The sequence below is a fragment of the Panthera pardus genome, unplaced genomic scaffold (genome assembly GCF_024362965.1).
Source record: "Panthera pardus isolate Hobbes unplaced genomic scaffold, ASM2436296v1 HiC_scaffold_285, whole genome shotgun sequence".
Classification (NCBI taxonomy): Eukaryota; Metazoa; Chordata; class Mammalia; order Carnivora; family Felidae; genus Panthera; species Panthera pardus.
The window spans coordinates 37,520-57,814 of record NW_026526860.1 but is presented as its reverse complement, the minus strand read 5'-3'; the positions used below and the strand labels follow the sequence as shown (position 1 = coordinate 57,814).

The following is a 20,295-nucleotide window of genomic DNA, read 5'->3' as shown; positions in this document are numbered from 1 at the left end:
TGTCTCCTCTTTCAATTCTGATGGCATTTGTTTGAGTCTTCCCTATTTCCCCAGGCTACCTATTTGTTTCAAATTTTATATACTTTTCCAAATACAAATTTTTATGTAATTGATTTGTTTTCTGTATTTGTGATAGTCTCTATTTTCTGTCTGCTTTATATTTTTATGTTATTTTTATGTTTATCTTGTTATGTCAGTAAAAATGCCAATGACTTTTTTAAGGAACCTGAAAAATATACAATTCATATGAAAGCACACAACACATGGAAGCAACAAAACAATCATGACGTCGAGAGAACCTGGAGACATCACACTTCTCTCTTTCTAAAGATATTGCAGAGGTACATTAACCACAACAGTGTGCTGCTGGCATCAAATGAGACATTTAGGCCAGTGGAGCTCATTACGGAGCCCAGAAGTAGAAGTTTGCAGATGCAGTGAGCAAATCCTCCACGAGATTTCCAACAATGCACAGTGGGGGGAGGATAGTGTCTCCTAAACATGGAGTTGACTAGGGGCTCCTGTGTGGCTCCGTAAGTTAAGCATCCCACTTCCACTCAGGTCATGATCTCACGGTTTGTGGGTTCGAGCCTCACATCAGGCTCCTGCTGACAGCTCGGGGCCTGGATTCTGTTTCTGCCTCTATCTCTGTGCCTCCCTACTCATGATCTGTCTCTCTCCCTCAAAACCAAAGTAAGAATTAAAAAATAGTATTGATATATACATGCCAAATAATAACATTTGGCCATAATCTTGCTTCATACATATACGTCGACACAAAAAAATCTCAAAATGGATGAAGGATTAAGAAGAACACTTGAACCTAAATGCCTTCAAAGAAAACATGAAAGATAAACATGATGACATTCACTTGAGAATGATTGATTTGATATAAAAGCAAAGTCACAGAGAACAAAGCAGGCAAGGGGGACTACATCATACCAGAAAAGGGGCAAGCAAATATTTGCAGAGCTAGAAGGCAGTCTATGGGAGGGTAGACATTACAATAAAAAATATTGAAAAGGAGTTAATATCCAAAATGCAGGAGGGACAATAAGGTGTTCTCATTTCCCTGCCATCAGACCACACCTCAAGCTTCCCCCTTTCCCTATTGGAGACCCACCTCCATTCAAAGTGCTCCTCAGAGGATGAGTCTTAAAGATGTGCCCACTGGTGTCTGGGCCTCACATGCACAAGAGGATGGATTGCCCCCAGTGCAGAGCCTGTGCTCAGGGGCCTGAGAAAGGAACTGCCCCCACCCATCAGTAGCCAGATGCCCTGTCTTGCAGCAGAGGGAGGACCTGACCCTGTAATAGACTCTGTTACCGCAGGATGTTCTTGCTTTACCTCCTCACCGTGTAACACCCCGATCTTGTGAGTAAAGAAAGAACAGAATTTGATTCAGATGGAAATCAAAGCTACTGATTTGTACAATGTAGGAACCATAAAGTCTTTTGTCATCTATTACCCCCCCCCCATCTTTTGTCCCTAACCAGGCTGCCGCTCATGCCTCAATTCCTGGTGATGAAGATGCATTCCTGGGATGAACATCTGCTCAACTTTCTTGTCAATGCCATTGCACTCTGATTCACAAGTTCTCTTTTCATGTATGCTTGGGGAAGGCAACTAAGTTGGGCTCAATAGTACTCCAAGTTCTTGAAGCCAACTTACATTCTGTGCCTTCACCCAAGGCTGCACTCTTGTTTTGTATGTCTGTGACTTGTCACTCTATTACCAAAGGAGTCAGAGAGCCCTTGCAGACTCCCCCACCCTCCTAAAGCACCAGCCGGTCAGGGCCATACACCCTCCTGTCTTCTTAATGTCCATGGTTGCAAACAGCTACTGCCAACGAGGACTATGTCACAGTGCTTCGAAAATCACCACAAAGTGTCTTGTCAGTTTTTCACATCCCTCTCACCGGTACAAAAATGCAGTTGCATAAGCTTCTAAGGAAACCTGGCTACTGCTTCCCAAGGACCCCTAACTTCACTGCCTTTGTCTCTGTGAGCCCCTCACCCCTACCTGATGCGGCCACAGATTTCTTTTCGTGGCTTTCAGAGTCATTAACCTACTTTAAAGTGTTAATATTAGCTCTGTGCACACCCCAAACTCTCAACTGTATATCAACAACATGTTTCACCTTTCATTCCATGGAAATGGAGTGGCTGCAGGTATCCTGTGACAACCTGTGCCTCTCGGATATGTGTTGCTATGACAGACAAGAGTAAATAATGTCTGCCTAAATAACCCATCACGATGGGGCTTTGTGGATGGCATATACTTCATACAACTGGACTGAAATTAACTTCATGGGATCCATTTCGAATCACAACTAAGGATGAGTGTGGTTTAAGAATTCAAAAACCCTTGGACTCATAGTATCGAAAAAAACGGACTCTGATGCAACACATATTTGCCCATGTTAGCTGGATCTCTCTCATTATAAATTATCATGAAACCAATATAGTAACTTACATGAATCCCATGAAACAATGAGTCAATTAAGCTAACTAGCCTTATTAGGAATTGGGCACCTTTTGACCTGTGGTTGAACACACTATATATTGTTTTGGAACTGAGAGCAGAATTCCGTGATGGGATGACTACAACTTACTAGAGATCCTGAGGACTGTACTGGCATTTCCTTGAGGAACAGGGGTCCCTATGCTCCTTATATCCCAGGTTATAAGTAGGTCCCGTTGCATTGATGTCTGCCACTCTCTGAGAAACAATGTGTTCAAATGTTGGGAATCGCTGATGTGTCTGATTTCATAGGCAAGGTCATCCTACTTCATGATACCTTCAAGGCCCTGATAGCACGTGTCCATGGAGACCATGGAAAGAGGAATCTCCTCCAGGTAGCCGAGGTAGTAACAGTCTGGAGGCATGGAGGGGTAGTCCATCTGCAAGTCTCCCTGATCATCCTGAGTGATCATCAGCAGATGTCTGGACCTAAAGGGTTTCCTTGGCCACATGTGGATAACGTGTCTTTTGTCCCAAAACACAGGCTACAGGACAGCCAACCAGTCATCTGAATGCCCTTGCCATTGTGCAGCTCCTTCTTTGTAATTACCACCTCAAGGAGATGTAGCGCCATGAGGGACGACCTTGAGAACCCTGGACAGGAGCCAGCACTGCCCAGAATGCAAACTGCAAGAGGGATGCCCTCAAGGTGACCTGGCCCTCTGCCACCCTCATGCCCCTGCTCAGGGACATCTGCCAGTGAGAGTGGATAAGTGGAGGATCCTCAGCAAAGTGAGGTCTAGGCCATCTGACAGAACAGAGGGCTGTACCGGGTGGCCAGTCCCCTGCACCTGGGATCCACTTGTGGGTTTAGGTAACAGTCCCAGGGTGTGGCATTGTGTGACCCTGCACAACAGTTCAGCTGGGGTGGTTGTGGGAGAAGTAGGTGAGCCAGTTCAAGCCGTGCTCACATGGACGTAGTAAGGACTTGGACCCAGAGACATGGCTGTATTCAACACATTCCATCTTTCCTCCAGCTAGTGAATATGGGATATGAAATTTTAACACCCTGAACTTCTCTACCAATTCCATGTCCTGTGGTACTGCTGGGTCACTTTCTATGGACGACTGCTTTTCCTCATTATGGAGACCAATGCTTCCTACTTCCTTGGGATGTGGAGGTGGACATTGTCAATTTTACCTTTATAGGTGACTAAAAAAATAGCTTCGTCGTTTTTCATGTCTCATTCTGGTTAGACATTAGTTTTCAAGCCATTTGATCCTTTGGTTTTTGGTTTGAAGCTTCCTCTGAGTTTACTGAGGAAACATTTCCCAGTATTCTGTCATGATTGGTGAAGTACAAGGTTGTATTTTAGTATTTTTTTTATGCCAGCTGGGGAGAACAGAAAGTACTGCTGACCATGTGTGAGCCCCAGGGGTTTTCCGCTCTAATCCCTTATTGGGGTTCTTTCCTGGCCTCTGGCAGTCTCCTCCCATGCATGTGTGGTTCCCTCCTCAGCTGGAGATGCCAGGGAGTGGAGGTAACTTTGGCAGCTTGCACCGTGGAGTCTGCACATGATCAAAAGACGTTATCAACCATGGAACTCCCTTGTTTGATTAAATATGCTCTCCTCCTTTAAAACCCCCTGCGTCAGGGAGAAACCTCAGAGTTGGCTTTTGGACAGGAGTCTGCATTCTTACCAGTGGCTGGCTTTGTGCATAAAGCTCAAATTCCTTTCCTACCAAAACTCAAACTTTGAATGTTGACCTTTCCAGCAACAGGTAGCTGAATTCGGGATTTGATAACAATAAAACAGAGTGGAGTGGCAGTTGCCAGGCGCTGGCAGAGAGGCGCAATGAGGGTTAGATATCAAGGTGTGTGATATTCTGTTATGCAAGATGACTAAGTTCTAGAGGTCTTCTCCACAACATTACATGTGTACTTAACAATATTGTACTGTACGGTTAAAATTTAGTGAAGAGGGTGGATCTCAGTTTCAGTGAGATCTTACCACAATGCACGAGTTTTGCTTCTCACACAAAGTATGCATGGACACACACTCTGTACTGATAAGTGAAAATAATTTTAAAAAATGTACATACTTTGGATCCTAACCCTGGGGATATGCCATTTACAAGTATCTTCTTCCATTCCATAGGTTGTCTTTTAGTTTTGTTTATTGTTTCCTTCACTGTGCAGAATTTGCTATTTTGAGGTACTCCCAAGAGTTCATATATGTATGTATTTAATTTTCTTGTAATATTTTTAATTTAAATTTAAGTGTGTTAACCTACAGTGTAGCATTGATTTCAGGTGTAGAATTTGGTGATTCATCACGTACATATAACACCCAGTTCTCATTTCAACAAGTGCCCTCCTTAATGCCTATCTCCCTTTTAGCCCAACTTCCCCACTTCCCCTCAGTTTGTTCTCTGTATTTAAGTCTCTTCCTGTTTCTTCCCTCTCTGTTTTTCTCTTATTTTATTTTTCCTTCTCCTATGTTGTGTTTCTTATATTCCACATATGAATGAAATCATATGATATTTGACTTTTTCTTACTGACTTATTTCACTTAGGTTAATACGTTGTTGTTCCACACACATTTTCATTCTTTTTGATGGCTGAGTAATATTCCATTGTATATATTTACCACCTCTTCTTTATGTGTTCATCTCCTGATGGATATTTGGGCTCTCCCACAATTTGCTTGTTGTTGATAGGGCTGCTATAAACATTGGGGTCCATGTGCCCCTTCGAATCAGCATTTTGGTATCCTTTGGATAAATACCTAGTAAAACAATTGCTCGATCACAGGATAGTTCTATTTTTAATTTTTTTCAGGAATCTCCACACTATTTTCCAGAATGGCTGCACCAGCTTTCATTCCCACCATGTTAATTTTAGCCATCCTGACAGGTGTGAGGTGTTATCTCATTGTGGTTTTGATTTATGTTCCCTGACGAGGAGTGACAATGAGCCTCATTACACGTGTCATTTCGCCATCTGGAAGTCTTCTTTGAAAAATGTCTATTCATGTCTTCTGACCATTTCTTCACCAGATTATTTGGTTTTTTTTCAGTGTCGAGTTTGAGAAGTTCTTTATAGATTTTGGATACTAAGCCTTTATCTGATAATGCCATTTGCAAATATCTTCTCCTATTTTGTCAGTTGCCTTTTAGTTTTGTTGATTGTGTCTTTGCTGTACAGAAGCTGTTTATCTTGAGGTCCCAATAGTTCATTTTTGCTTTTGTTTCCCTTGCATCTGGGACATGTCCAGTAAGAAGTTGTTCTGACCGTGGTCAAAGAGTTTGGTGCCTGTGTTTTCCTCTAGGATTTTGATGGTTTCCTGTCTCACATTTAGGTCTTTCATCCATTTTGAATTTGTTTTTGTGTATATTGTAAGAAAGTGGTCCGGTTCCATTAGAGTTTCCTGTTGCTGTCCAGTTTTCCCAACACCCTTTGTTGAAGGGACTGTCATTTTTCCATTTGATACTGTTTCCTGTTTTGACGAAGATTAGTTGACCATATAGTTATGTGTCCATTTATGGGTTTTCTACTCTGTTCCATTAATCTATGTGTCTCTTTTTGTGCCAGGACCGTACTGTCTTGATGACTACAGCATTGTAATATAGCTTGAAACCCAGAATTGTGATGCCTCCATTTTTTCTTTTTTAGGATCGCTTTGGGTGTTCAAGGTCTTTTGTGGTTCCATGATAATTTTAGAATTATTTGTTTTAGCTCTGGGAGGAATGCTTGTATTATTTGACAGGGATATTTGCATTGAATTATTTGCATTGAATGTCTAGATTGCTTTGGGTAGTATCAACATTTTAACAATGTTTTTTGTTTTAATCCATGTGCATGGAATATTTTTCCATTTCTTTGTGTCTTCTTCAATTGGTACCATAAATGTCCCAGGTTTTTCAGAGTCAAGCTCTTGTAACTCTTTAGTGAGGGTTATTTCTAGGTATCTTATGTTTTTTTGTGTAATTGTAAATGGGATAAATTCCTTGATTTCTCTTTCTCCTTCTTCATTATTGTTGTATCGAAATGCACAAATTTCTGTATGTTGATTTCGTATGCTGCAGCTTTACTGGTTTATTGTATCAGTTCTAGTGGGGTTTTTTTGGTGGAGTTTTTTAGGTTTTCTGTATGTAGTATAAAATTCAGCTCCAAAACTGAATAATCCTATTAAAAAATGAGCAGATGGCATGAATAGACTTTCCAAAATGCAACATACAGATGGCCAATAAACACATGAAATGATGCTCAACATCACTCATCATCAGGGAAATATAAATCAAAACTACAACGAAATATCAACTCACTCCTGTCAGAATGACTAAACTCAACTACATAAGGAACATCAGGTGTTTGTGAGGATACAGAGAAAGAGGAACACTTTTGCATTGCTTATGGGAATGGAAACTGGTGCAGCTTGTCTGGAAAACAGCATGGGCATTCCTCAAAATGCTAAAAATATAACTACCTTATGATTGATCAATTGAACTACTAGGTATTTACCCAAAGGATACAAAAGTACTAATTTAAAGGGGATTGCAACTCTATATTTATAGCAGCCCTATCAAAAACAGCCCAGCTATGGAAACAGCCCAAGTAAGCATTGACTCATAAATGGATAAAGTATATGTGGTATATCTACACACACACACACACACACACACACACACACACACACACACACACTCATACTCATACACTGGAATGTTTCTCAGCCCTGAAAGGAATGACATTTGCTATTTGTAATGATACGGATGGAGTTAGAGAGTATTATGCTAACTGAAACAAGTGAGAGAAAGACAAATATATGCTTTCATTCATATGTAGAATTTAAGAAACTTTAAATAGGAAATGGGACAAAGAAGAGAGAAGAGCTACACCAAGAAATAAACGTTTTTCAATGTTTTTAAATTTGTGTTCAGATAGAATGGGGCGAGGAGCAGAGGAAGTGGGAAGGAGAATCCCAAGCAGTCTCTTTGCTGTCAGTGCAGAAACCAAAATGGGGCTTGATCTCAGAATCCATGATATCAAGACATGAACCCAAATCAAGAGTCTTAGGCTTAAGCCATGGAACATATAAACCCAACAAAACAGATTCTTACCTATACAAAACAAACTTATGGTTACCAGAGGGAACGTGGGAGGAGGTTTGGGGAAGTAGGTGATGGGGTTGCAGGGCCGCACTCATAATGAGCACTGGGTGTTGTATGGAAATGTTGAATCGCTATATTTTACACCTGAAAGTAATACTACATTGAATGTTTACTATGTGGAATATGAATAAAATCTCAAATGATGTATTTACAGTGTCTGCAAATGGCCTTCTTGGCATAGAGCCCATGAAGAAACATTTATTCCAGAAAATATACTGACAGACGGCAAAGCTAGAATTTTGAGCTAAGGTATGTGCCTTTCCTTCCCCACCCCAGCTCAGCAAATGGAAACTCCAGTGCAAGGAGCTGGGACTATAGGCATGTGCCACTGAGCCTGGCTGCAACCTCCCCTCCAGACTGTTGCAACCAATACCAGGGTTCCTGGTGACCAGCTCCTGTTCAGAGGACTCTTTCCCAGAGGGACAGGATGTCAGTGGCCCTAAGCTGTTTGCTGTTGAGGCCAAGCCCCAGCAGGTGCCACTGAGATGTGGGACTCACTCATTGTTTGCAGCCCCACTCCCAGGATGGAAACTCTGCCCTGGGCACAGTCCACTCGGGATGCTGGGAGCCTGGTCGCCCCAGACCTGACTTGTACGGCAGGGGTCTCATGCCACTAGGACAAGCAAGGCTCAAAGAAGTGCAGCTGCCACTCACCCCTAGACTGAGCCCTCATTTTGTCCCCACCTGCAGCTGCAGAGTTTTGCCCAGGGCAGGGGGGAGCTGGAGCAATTCCCTAAACCAAGGTGCAAATCTGTTTCAGTATAACTGACTTCATTTCCAGCTGAGGGTGAGGAAGGTCTGGGCCTCATGTTGTGGGAGAGTCAGGTGCAGGAGACAGATGGTTTCAGTGGAGGATTCCTAACCTACTCCTCCTCACCTGCAGGAGAGAGCCAGAGCCAGGGACAGTGGAGGGAACAGCTCCTGTCAGAACACATGTCAGATTATGGCCTCAACAACTCTCCATTCAGAGGAGTCCGAGGTTGTAGGGTTTAGTCTGTGGAGAGTTGAAACATGAGAGCATTGTTGAGCGCAGGACAGCATTCAACATGAGGCAGAGGAACTTGTCATGTGAATGTTGGGCAGAAAGAGATAAAGAAACCCAGCCAAACACTGTCATCTGGGCTGGCTGTGTGAATGTCCCAGGCCACACCACCTCTGTAGTCTTTGAGACGACTCCCCTTCCCTCATATCATGTCTTTCAGGTTCTCCTAGTTTCAATTCTGCATCAATAGCGTCACATTTCTGTGGCAAAGCATCCCATTGATGGAAGTTTCATACTTGGTTTATTCCTTTTTATTTAGAAAGACTTTTGCCTTATTCCTAGCTTCTAACACTAAGATGCTATAAATATTTACACACCATTTATTTTGTGAGCATGGGATTTCACTCTGGAGCAGACACTCGGGAGTGGTATTTCCAGGTTACATGTTAAGTCATCCATGTATAATTTCATAAGCAACAGCCAACAGTTTTCCAGAGCTGGTGTTCATGTTTCATTCCTACCTGCAGTGTTTGAGGCCCCACGTGTGCTGGATGCTCACCTGGATGGTGTTGCCAGTGTTCCCTTCATACCTGAGCCCTCAGGATGAGTGCATAGGGCATCTATTGCATTCTTGATTTGAATTTCCTTGACAGTCGATGGTGTGAAGAGTCTTTTCCTGTCCTTACCTAATGTGTCTATAACCTCTAGGATGGGATGTTTACTACGCAAGGCTGTGCTTGTTTTATAGAGTGTTGTTTCCTTTCTTCCTATTGACTGTTGAGGGTTCTTAGCATATTCGGGATGCAAGTCCCTTGGTGGTTATGCAATTTGTGAATATTGTCTTTTCCTCCGTAACTTGTCTTACTACTATTGATTGCCACGTGTTCAGAAAAAAATTATTTGATTTTCACAAAGCCCATTTATACTATTTCTTTTTATGGGCCTTTGGTTCTTAGGTATAATTTTGGTTTTCATAATGATTGATTGCTTGTGACTGATAATTTTTTTTTTTAATTTTTATTCTTGAGACAGAGAGAGAGAGAGTGCAAGTGGGCGAGAGGCAGAGAGAGGGAGACACAATCAGAAGCAGGCTCTAGGCTCCAAGCTGTAAGCATAGAAACTGACACGGGGCTCAAACCCATGAACCGTGAGATCGTGAACTGAGCTGAAGTCAGATGCTTAACTGACTGAGCCACGCAGGCACCCCAGTAATTTCTTGATTTACAATATAACTAAAATCTTTTTTTTTTTTTTCTGGTGTCTCTCAATGCTGACTTGTTCGCTAACTGGTCTCTGGTCTCTGTTGTTTGTTTTTAAGTTTATAGTGTGTAGTAACTCATTTTCATGGCATGGTTTTTTCATAATATATGGAAATTCTGTTCTCATGCTGAAATTGAACTCAAGTTTCACAAGATATGCTGTGTGTGTCTTTTTGGACAGATTGTTTATCAGATTTGATAGATGTGCTCCGGGGCCAAAAAACACGTTAACCTTTCCAAGTTTTGGGGTTTCTATATGTGTCAGGAGCCATTGAGCTCTGTGCCCACAACCAAGTTCATGACTCAAGATGTTTCCTTCACAATTCTATGCGAAACGCTGACAATTCATTCTGTGCATTGTCACTGTCAGACACTTCATGAATAGAACACATGAAACTGTTTTATCATTTCCTGCATTTATTTTTTGTTTTGCATGTTTGGGAGTATAAGATTTCTTCTTCCTTCCAAGGGGAGCTCATCCAGCATTTGTGGAATTATTCCAGGCTTCTCATGTCCTAATGCTTTTGCAACGTGCTGTACAGTGTTTCACTAAGTGCATATTTAGGTTTATTTGTACTCTGCCACTTTGGGTGATAGGAGCCCATGAGACAGGCTGCACCATATGGGTTTTTATTTGTCCCCATGTAAGTGATCGGTCATATTGAACATTTATAGAACACAGAGCCCCTCACTTTCATGCACCAGAAACAGGGGACATGCTTCTTTTCAAAGAGAAGGGAAAGGAATAAAAGGGAGTGGAGCCAGCAAGGTCGTGGGAGGAAACCCAGAGCCTGGCAGGAATGGTCATCTCTCCACACTTTTCAGTCCTGCAGATGAGGGTCCCTGCTGTGGTCCAACCTGGGTTCTTGTGCAGGTGTCTGGACAAGTTGCCCATGGGGTGTCGGCACAGTGGAGTTGGGAAGGGCAGCTGTGGTTTGAATTCCAGCCCACCTGGAACCACTGTAAAAGTCATGAGTATGTTAATTAATGTCCACTAGCAGTTAGGGATAAAATGAGTAAATGCAAGAAGTTAGACTCACTACCTTAGATTCCATGTTGACGACAATTTGTGACAATGTTTCTCCCTTCCTTTTTTTCCACTTTTCTAACTTTTTAAGTTTGTGTTTAAATTTTTATTAGATTACATACTGTGTGATATTAATTTCAGTAGTAGAATTCACTGATTCATCACCCACATTCATATCCAGTACGCATCAGAACACTTGGCCTACTTAATCCCCATCATCCATTAACGCATCCCCTACACCCCTGTCCTCCAGCAACCCTCAATTCGTTCTCTATCCTTGGAGTCTTTTATATTTTTTCTTGCTCTTTTTTTCCCTTTCCCCTATGTTCATCTGCTGTGTTTCTTAAATTCCCCATATAAGGAAATAATATCATGCTTGTCTTTCTTGGACTGCCTTATGTCACTTAGCATGATATCCTCTAACTGCATCAACATCTTTGCAAATGGCAAGATTTCATTCTTTTTTATGACCGAATAATATTCTAGTCTATACATATATATGCATATTCATCACTCGGTGGACTTTTGGTCTCTCTCCTCACTTTGGCTCTCATTGTTAATGCTGCTATAAACATTGGGGTGCATGTGCCTCCTCAAATCAGAATTTTTGTATCCTTTGGGTGAATACCTAGTAGAGCAATTACTGGAGTACAAGGTAGTTTCAGTTTTAAGTATTTAAAGTGTTTTCTGGAATGGCCACACCCCTTTGCATTCCCACCAAGAGTATAAAAGGGTTCCATTTTCTCCTCATCCTCATCAATATCTGTTGTTTCCTGAGTTGTTAATTTTAGCCATTCTGAGACTTGTGAGGTCCTATCTCATTAAGTTTTGATTTGTGTTTCCCTGGTGTTGAGTGATGATGAGTATTTTTCATTAGCCATCTGGATGCTTTGTTTGGAAAAGTGTCTAGTCATGTCTTCTGCCGATTTCTTCACTGGATTGTTTGTATTTTGGATGCTGAGTTTGATATGTTCTCTATAGATTTTGGATAGAAAGGCTTTATGAGATATATCATTTGCAAATACATTTTTCAATTCTGTAGGTTTCCTTTTAGAGTAGTTGATTGTTTCTTTAGTTGTGCAGAAGCTTTTCATTTTGATGAGGCCCTGGCTGTTAATGTTTGCTATTGTTTCCTTTGCCTTCTGAGACACGTCTAGTAAGAAGTTGCGATGTCCAATGTCAAAGAAGTTGCTGCCTGAGTTCTCCTTTAGGATTTTGATGGTCTCCTGTCTCACATTTAGGTCTTTCACCCATTTTGAATTTATTTTTGTGTATGGTGTAAGAAAGTGGCTCAGTTTCATTCTTCTGCATGTTCTGGTCCAGTTTTCCCAACACCCTTCATTGAGAAGACTGTCTTTTTTTTTTTTCCCATTACATAGTCTTTCCTACTTCATTCAAGATGAGGTGACCATACATGTGTGAGTCCATATCTGGGCTTACTAGTCTGTTCTATTGATCTGTGTGTCTCTTTTGTGCTTGTAGCATACTGTCTTGATGACTACTGCTTTGTAATATATACCATGAAGTCTGCAATCATAAAGTCTCCTGTTTCTTTGTGTAGAATAGACATGTCAACAATACTTGCTCCTTCAATCCTGAACATTGACTGTGTTTCCATTTCTTTGTGTCATCCTCAGTTCTTTCATCGTGTTTGTATTTTTCAGAGTATAGATCTTTTAACCCTTTAGTTATCCTATTATTTTTGGTGCAATTGTAAAGGGGATGGAATTTTTTTGGATTTGTCTTTCTGTTTCTACATTATTACTATATACAAATGCAATAGATTTTTGCATGTTGATTTTGTATCTTGTTACTTTGCTGAATTTGTGTATCAGTGCTTGCAATATTTTGGTGGATTCTTGGGTTTTCTATATAGAGTGTCATGTCATTGTGAAGAGTGAACGTTTGACTTCTTTCTTGCCAATTTGAATGCCTTTATTTCTTTTTGTTGTCTGTTTGTGAGGATAAGACTTCCAGCTATGTTAAGTAGAATGATGGGAGTGGGCATCCCTCTTGTGTTCCTGACAGTAGAGGAAAAGGTTTTTTCCCTACTGTGGATAGTACCTGTGGGGTTTTCATATATGGTCTTTATGATGTTAAGGTGTGTTTCCTCTATGCCTTGTTGAGGGTTTTTATTAAGAAAGGTTGCTGTACTTTGTCAAATGCTCTTTTTCACATCTATTGAGAGGATCATATAGTTTTTATCCTTTATCTTATCGATGTGTTGTATGACATTGAGTCATTTGTGAATATTGAACCACCCTTACAACCAAGGAATGAATCCCACCTGATCGTGGTAAATGATAATTTTAACGTATTTTTGGATTCAAGCTGCAATTATTTTCTTGATAATTGTTGCATCCATGCTCATTAGGGCTAGTGGCTTTTAAGTCTCCTTTTTAGTTGGGTTTTATTTGATTTGGAACCATGGTCATACTGTTCTTATAGAATGAGTTTGGAAGTTTTCTTTCCATTTCTATTATTTGGAACAGTTAAGGGAAGACTAGAATATTCTATGCTACTTAAATAGATTATTTACACTCTTCTTTAAATATCAGGTAGAATTCACCTGTGAAGCCATCAGGCCCTGGTCTTTTGTGTTTCAGTAGAGTTTTGATTACGGATCAATTGCTTTGTTCATTATCAGTCAGTTCAGGTTTTCTGTTTCTTCCTATTTCAGTTACTGTAGTTTACATTACTGTAGGAATTTATCCAGTTCTTCCAGATTGACCAGTTTGTTGGCATATAAATTTCCAAAATATTTTCTTCTAATTGTATTTCTGTGCTATTAGTTGTGATCTCTCGTCTTAAATTTGTGGTTATATTTACTTAGTCCTTTCTCTTTTGTTTTTGGCAAACCTGGCCTTGGGTTTATCATTTTTATTTATGATTCCAAAAACCAACTTATATTTTCATTGATCTGTCTAATGTTTTGTTTGTTTCTTTATCATTTGTGTGCTCTAATGTTTTTTATTTACCTTCTGCTGGCTTTAGGGTTCATTTGCTGTTCATTTTCTAGCTTCTTTAGTTGTGAAGTGGTTGTGTGTTTGAGATTTTTCTTCTTTCTTGAGTTTGGCCTGTATTGCTATATATTTCCCTCTTCCAACCACTTTTGCTGCATCCAGATGGGGCACTGGCATGTTTTCATTTTAATTTGCATGTATGTATTTTTTATTGCTTCTCTAATTTCCTGAAAACCTCATTAATTCTTTACCACAACGTTCTTTAACCTTAGGTATTAGTGGTGTTGCCAAAGTTCTTGTGGTTGACTTCACGTTTCATAGTGTTTGGTATGAAAATGTACATGTATGATCTCAGTCTTTTTGAACTTGTAGTGAGCTGATTTATGACATAGTATGTGATCTGTTGTGGAGAATGTTGCATGTGCAGTCAAAAAGAATGAGTATTCTGTTGCTATACGGTGGAATGTTCTGAATATATCTGTTAAGTCCATTTGGTCCAGTGTGCCTTTCTAAGCCATTGTTTCCTTATTAATTTTGGCTTAGGTGATGTGTCCATTGCTGTAAGTGGAGTGTTGAAGTTCTCTATTATTATTCTTTTATTATTATCAATAAGTTTTTTGATGTTTCTTATTAATTGATTTATGTATATATCAGTGCTTACCCTTTCGGTGTATAAATATTTAAAGCTTTATATCTTCTTGTTGGATAGACCCCTTCATGATGATGTACTGACTTCCTCATCTCTTGTAACAGACTTTGGTTTAAAATCTAGTTAGTGTGATATGAGTATGGTACTACACCTTTCTTTTGATGTCCATTAGCCTGATAAATTGTTCTCCCTCCCCTCACTTTCCATCTACAGTTGCTTTAGGTTGAAAATGAGTCTATCGTAGGTAGTGTACAGAAGGTCTTGCATTTTTTAAATCCATTCTGATATCCTTTGTCTTTTGATTGGACCATTTTTCCCTTTTACATTCACAGTGATTATTGATAGATATAAACTTTTGCCATTGTGTTATCTCTAAAGTCCCTGTTTCTGGAGATTTTCTCTGCTTATTCCTAGTCTTTGTTTCTTTTAGTCTTCCTTTTCCACTCAAAGAGTCCCCTTTGATAATTCTTGCAGGGCGCTTGTTTAGAGGCCATGAACTCCTTTGGTTTTTGCTTTTCTGGGAAATTCTATCTCTTCTTGTGTCCGAATGACCCTTTCTGGACAAAGTATTCTTGCTGCATAATTTTCAACTGTGCATGTTGTGGATATCATGTTACTCCCTTCTTGCCTGAAGGTTTCTGTGGATACATCTGCCATAATCTTTTCTTTTGTCTTCCCTGTTTATTTAGTGACCTCTTTTGTCTTGGTGCTTATAGCGTTTTCCTTCTTCTGTGTATTTTACCAATTTCTCTCTGATATGTCTCAGTGTTGGCCTGCTTTTTTAAAATAATGGCATTCTCTGTGCCTCCTAGATGTGTATGTCTGTTTCCTTCCCCATTTTGGGGAATTTCCCATGGTAATTCACTCAGATAACTCTTCTTCCCTTGTTTTCTCCCTCTCCTTCTTCTGGGACTCCTTTGAAAAGAATTTTATTACACATTATGGAGTTGCTGAGATCCCTAAGTATATGTTTGTGAGGCAATACTTTAATTTTCCTCTTCCTTTCTGCTTTATTTCCCCCACAATGTTATCTTCTATGTCACTTGCTCATTCATCTGCTTTACGCCTTGAGGTCATTATATACCATCAGTTTCACATCTTGGTTACAGCATTTAAAATTTCAGCATGCTAGGTTTTAGGTCATTTCTATCTGCAGTAAGGGTTTCCTTCATGTCTCCTATGCTTTCCTCAAGCACAGCAAGTATCCGTATGATAGTTGTTAAAAATTCTATTTCCTTGTGAGAGTTTTTAGAAATTCTGTTTGAGGCATATTAGTTATATGTGCTTTAATAATATCCCTGGCAATGACCTTTTATCGTTTTTTCTTTTGGGATGAATTCCTCCATCATGGTGTATGTCTATGTCTCTGCTTTCTTAAGTGTTTTAGAAAATCCTGTTTTGTTTTCTGCTTCTAGAGTAGTGTCTTTATTGAAAAGTGTTCAATTGCTGTTGAGGACTTGACTCTTTAGGAAGCATTTGTTGCATATTCTGTGTGCACTGTGGTGTTGTGTATTGGCTGCTCTGTCCCTCAGCTAAGTCCTCTGCAGAGTTTCTCCTTTTCTCCATCGATGAGTGTTTAGACATTGTCCACAATGTTGTGAGTTTTAACCAGGTGAGTTTGTTCTGCCTGTTAAAAGAGGCTAATTCCTATTTCCCCTAGAGGTGAAGCTATGCCTCACTATATGGTCAGTAGACTTGGTGCCTTTGGGGGTATATGTCGTCTTTTGAGGGAGGGGCGCGGTGCTGATCTGGTTTCCAGGCCCTCTTTCTCTAGTAAGGAAGCACCTGAGGAAGGCAAGGGGGGGCGGGGTATAGCTTGGTGTCAGTGGCTTAGCTTCTACTGGGAGGTTCTGTGCTGCTCACTGAATTCTGTCCATGCTGATTGGTGGGAGGAAATATTGGCATCAGCTCCCTGTCTAGTCCCTTGAGTTGGAGTTCCCAGCTTCCCCTGTTCAGGAAGCGCTCCCACAAAGAGAACAATCTGTACCTGTGGGTCCCAGGCTTCCATCAGAACCCTGCCTTCACCCTGTCTGTGTCCAAACCATTGGCCCACCTGGTGGCACAGGGCTCTTATGTTTTATCTCAGGAGCTCTAGCTGGGTTTGAAAACTCCAAATTATATGAACTCAATATGACTGGGACCCCAGTGATCCTCTGTGAGAGGGTCTCGCTGTGCTGTGGCTGGAGCTGTTTATCCCAGGAGGGCAGTTGCATGAACACTAGGGGCTTGGAGTTCATGGTGAGGAAGAACAAGGAGGCAGCATTCAGTTAGCTGCTCTCAGCAGAGGCTCCTATGCTAATGACCAGGGCAGTGCAATGGTGCCTGTCAGCTCTCCTGCCCCACGAGAGGCAATACACCTTTTACGAAATGCACCCTGAGAAGGGAACTGTCTCTCCCCAAGTCCCCCAGGGGATTTCAGACCACAATGCCCCCTATGCGACTCTGCCTTCCTTCTCCACAGAAGCACAGCTATGCCCACCAGGCTCCATGCCAGTCATGGCATGGACTTCTAAATCTTCAGTCTTTGACCTGCACATTTACAGGAGGTTGACTTGTCATGATTACCTTTATGTGTCATCTTGACTGCATCATGGGTGCCCAGATTCCCCACTGTTTCTGTGGATGTCTGTGATGTGTTCCAGAAGAGACTGGCATTTGTATCCATGGTTTCTGTCTGCCTGGGCATCACCCATTCCATTAAGGTTAAGAATAGAAACTGATGCAGACGGAGGAGGAATTCCCTCAGTTTTACTTGCCATGTGCCTGTTTGAATTGGAACATTGGTCTCCTCTGGGCCTTGTTCTGAGAGTTACATCATCAGCTCTTCACATTCTGAGACATTCTGAAGTAGTTCAGAATCAGATGAGAATTACACCACTGGTTTTCCTGGGTCTCCAGCATGTGAGAGTGGAATGTGGGGGCTTATCAATGTATTTAGTCATGGAAACCAATGTTCTTTGGTTTCTGTTCCTCGGGAGAATCCTGACTAATACATGGAGATGAATTATCTCTTCTTTAGAGGAATTGGATAAAGGTGTAGCTCATTTAAAGTCCTGAGTAGCAAGTGCCAGGAGGGAAGTGTGTCACATTGTTGGGACAAGTGCTGGGTGAAGATAATGGGGGTCTGGGGGATCCTGTAGTCCTGGCTGCACAGTGAGTGCATCTGGGACTCCTGTAAAGGTTCAGCTGTTGTGCGTCAGGAAATCTGCAATTCACTCATACTGAGAGACAGGAGTAAGCAATGCAAACAACTGTGTCTTTGTGCATGTTAGGGTAGATTTCCTATGACAACACAGTTGCTAATTCAGAGAGTTAATAGATAAAGACAGAATCCTGTGACCAGAGAGGCTCCCTAGAGAAACTGCTGTGTGGAGAGGAAGCCCCAGACCCTGACAGGAAAGCTTCCTTTAACCTCCATCTGCACCTGCTCCTGGGAACACAAAGCAGAATTGTGCATAGTGTGCGCCCCCTGGTGGTGCTGATCCCCCCTGCAGGGAGGTTTGTGTCTGGGCTCCCAGTGAGGTCCCCTCACCGTGTCACTTGCACAGTAATATGTGGCCGTGTCCTCGGTCTTGAGGCTGTTCATCTGCAGATACAGCGTGTTCTTGGCCTTGTCTATGGAGATGGTGAATCGGCCCTTCACGGAGTCTGCGTAGCCTGTGCTACTTCCATCACTATAAATGCTTGCGACCCACTGCAGCCCCTTCCCTGGAGCCTGGCGGACCCAGTGCATTCCATAGCTACTGAAGGTGAATCCAGAGGCCACACAGGTGAGTCTCAGGGACCCGCCAGGCTTCACCAGGTCTCCCCCAGACTCCACCAGCTGCTCGTCACACTGGACACCTGCAGACGCAAGACATGTTGGTCAGGAAACTGTCACACATCCACTGTTTCACTCATATCCACTCACAGACTCAGTGTCCCTCGTTCACCATGAATTACCTTTTAAAAGAGCAACCAGGAACACCCAGCCCAGCGCAAACTCCATGGTGAGGTGTGTGTGTTCTGTGCTGATCACAGAATGGGAACACCTGGGACTCCCGGGGCTGGGGCTCCTCTCCCAGCTGCAGGGTTGGAGCCGGACTGGTTTAATCAGCACAGGGAGGGCCTTATTTGCATATCCTCTGACTATATATCAGGCTCCAGACTTAGATTTGTTTCAAATTTAAAACCAGTGTTTGAGAGGCACTTCTGGATCACTTCTTGCAGAAGGGACTGTGACAGTATAAATAATTCTGATCTGTGAACACAGTGATCTTTTCATCTGTGTTTGCCATTTTACATGTCTTTCTCCCAGCACGTCATGTTTGGTATACTATTTTACTTTTTAGTGAAATTTAATCCTAAATACTTTATTTTGTGCCATATATTTTAATGTGTGTTTATTTTTGTGTGACAGATAGAGGGAAGGAGAGAGAGATCAGAGAGAGAGAAGGGGACAGAGAATCCCAAGCAGGCTCTGCACAATCATTGCAGACCCTGCCTTAGAATTAAACTCAGGAACCAGGAGATCATGACCTGAGCCAAAATCAACAGTAGGCCCTTAACGGATTGAGCCACACAGATGCTCCATTTTGTGCCATTTTCAATTGTGTGATTTTGTTAGTTTTTTCATATACTATGTTTTAGGTGTGTGGAAATACAACATATTTTTGTATGTTGATTTGTACCCTGAACTTTTCCTGAGTTTATTAGTTCTAATACTTTTTTTGTGGAGATTCTAAGGTTTCACTATATGTAAGTTCATGTGATTCTCAAACAAATAATTTTCTTCTTACTGATTTACATGTCTTTATTTCATTTTCTTACCGAATTTTTATGGGTACATCTGCAACTTATAGGAGCAGCAAGCTTTTTCCTTCTTTGCTTCTGTGTTCTTTGTCTGGTCTAAGGATTCAATTGACATAAGACAGATCTACAGAAGAGAATAAATTTCATTTTGCATGGGCACAAGCTTCCTAATAATATGACACCCAGAGAATGAAGAAAGTAGGTGGCCCTTGTGCCTTTTAGAAAAAAAAAATGGATTTGTGAAGAGTTAACAAGACAGAGATTTGGGTTTGGGCAAGTCAATTAGTGAGGAATTAACAAGGCTTGTTTGCACAGCCTTCTTGGTGCTAAAGTTCCCATTTCTGGTGTAAGGATGGTTCTCCCATTCTGGTAGAGGGAAAGGAAGTTTCCCAGGAGAGATTTATGTCCTGCTCTCAGGGGGACAAAGAAGGGTCACAGATTGCTTAGACTAGCTGTACTCTAGTGACTTTCCTCCAAATAAGCCATGTGACAAGATGACATACATTGGGTGCCATATTTTACTGGTCTTCATGTTACCATGTGGAATACCTATGTAGGGAATGAGCATCCTTGCCTGGCTCCTAATGTGACAGGAAAAGCTTCAGTTTTTCACTGTTAAATATGCTGTCAGGTGTGGCCTTTTCATCTATGGCCACGATTTTGTGGAGGTAATTTCTTTCTTTCCCTCAGTTGCTGAGATTTTTTAATAATGACAATTTGTTGAATTTTGTCTAGTTTTATATGTATCAATAGATGATGATCTAGATGATCAACAGATGGGACTGCATTGTCACATATGACCCTTTCATTGTGTTGTTGCATTCACTATGCTAGGAGTTTTGCATGTATGTCCATCTGAGATATTGGCCTTTAGTTTCCCTTCTTACGGTGTCTTTCGATTTTGCAGTATAGTAAGGTTGGTCTTGTAGATGAGTTGGGGCGTATTCCTTTCTTTTCAGTTTTTGGTAAGAGTCTGAGAGATATTG

The 20,295-nt window shown here is 41.3% G+C and overlaps 1 gene segment (V, D, J or C); it reads right to left on the bottom strand.

The window, feature by feature from the left end:
- Nucleotides 1-2,786: 2,786 nt before the first annotated feature.
- LOC128774088 (immunoglobulin heavy variable 3-74-like) lies at nt 2,787-18,567 on the bottom strand. The segment is given in 3 exon segments: nt 2,787-2,924; nt 18,051-18,361; nt 18,461-18,567. Coding segments are annotated over 3 exon segments (495 nt in total).
- Nucleotides 18,568-20,295: the final 1,728 nt, after the last annotated feature.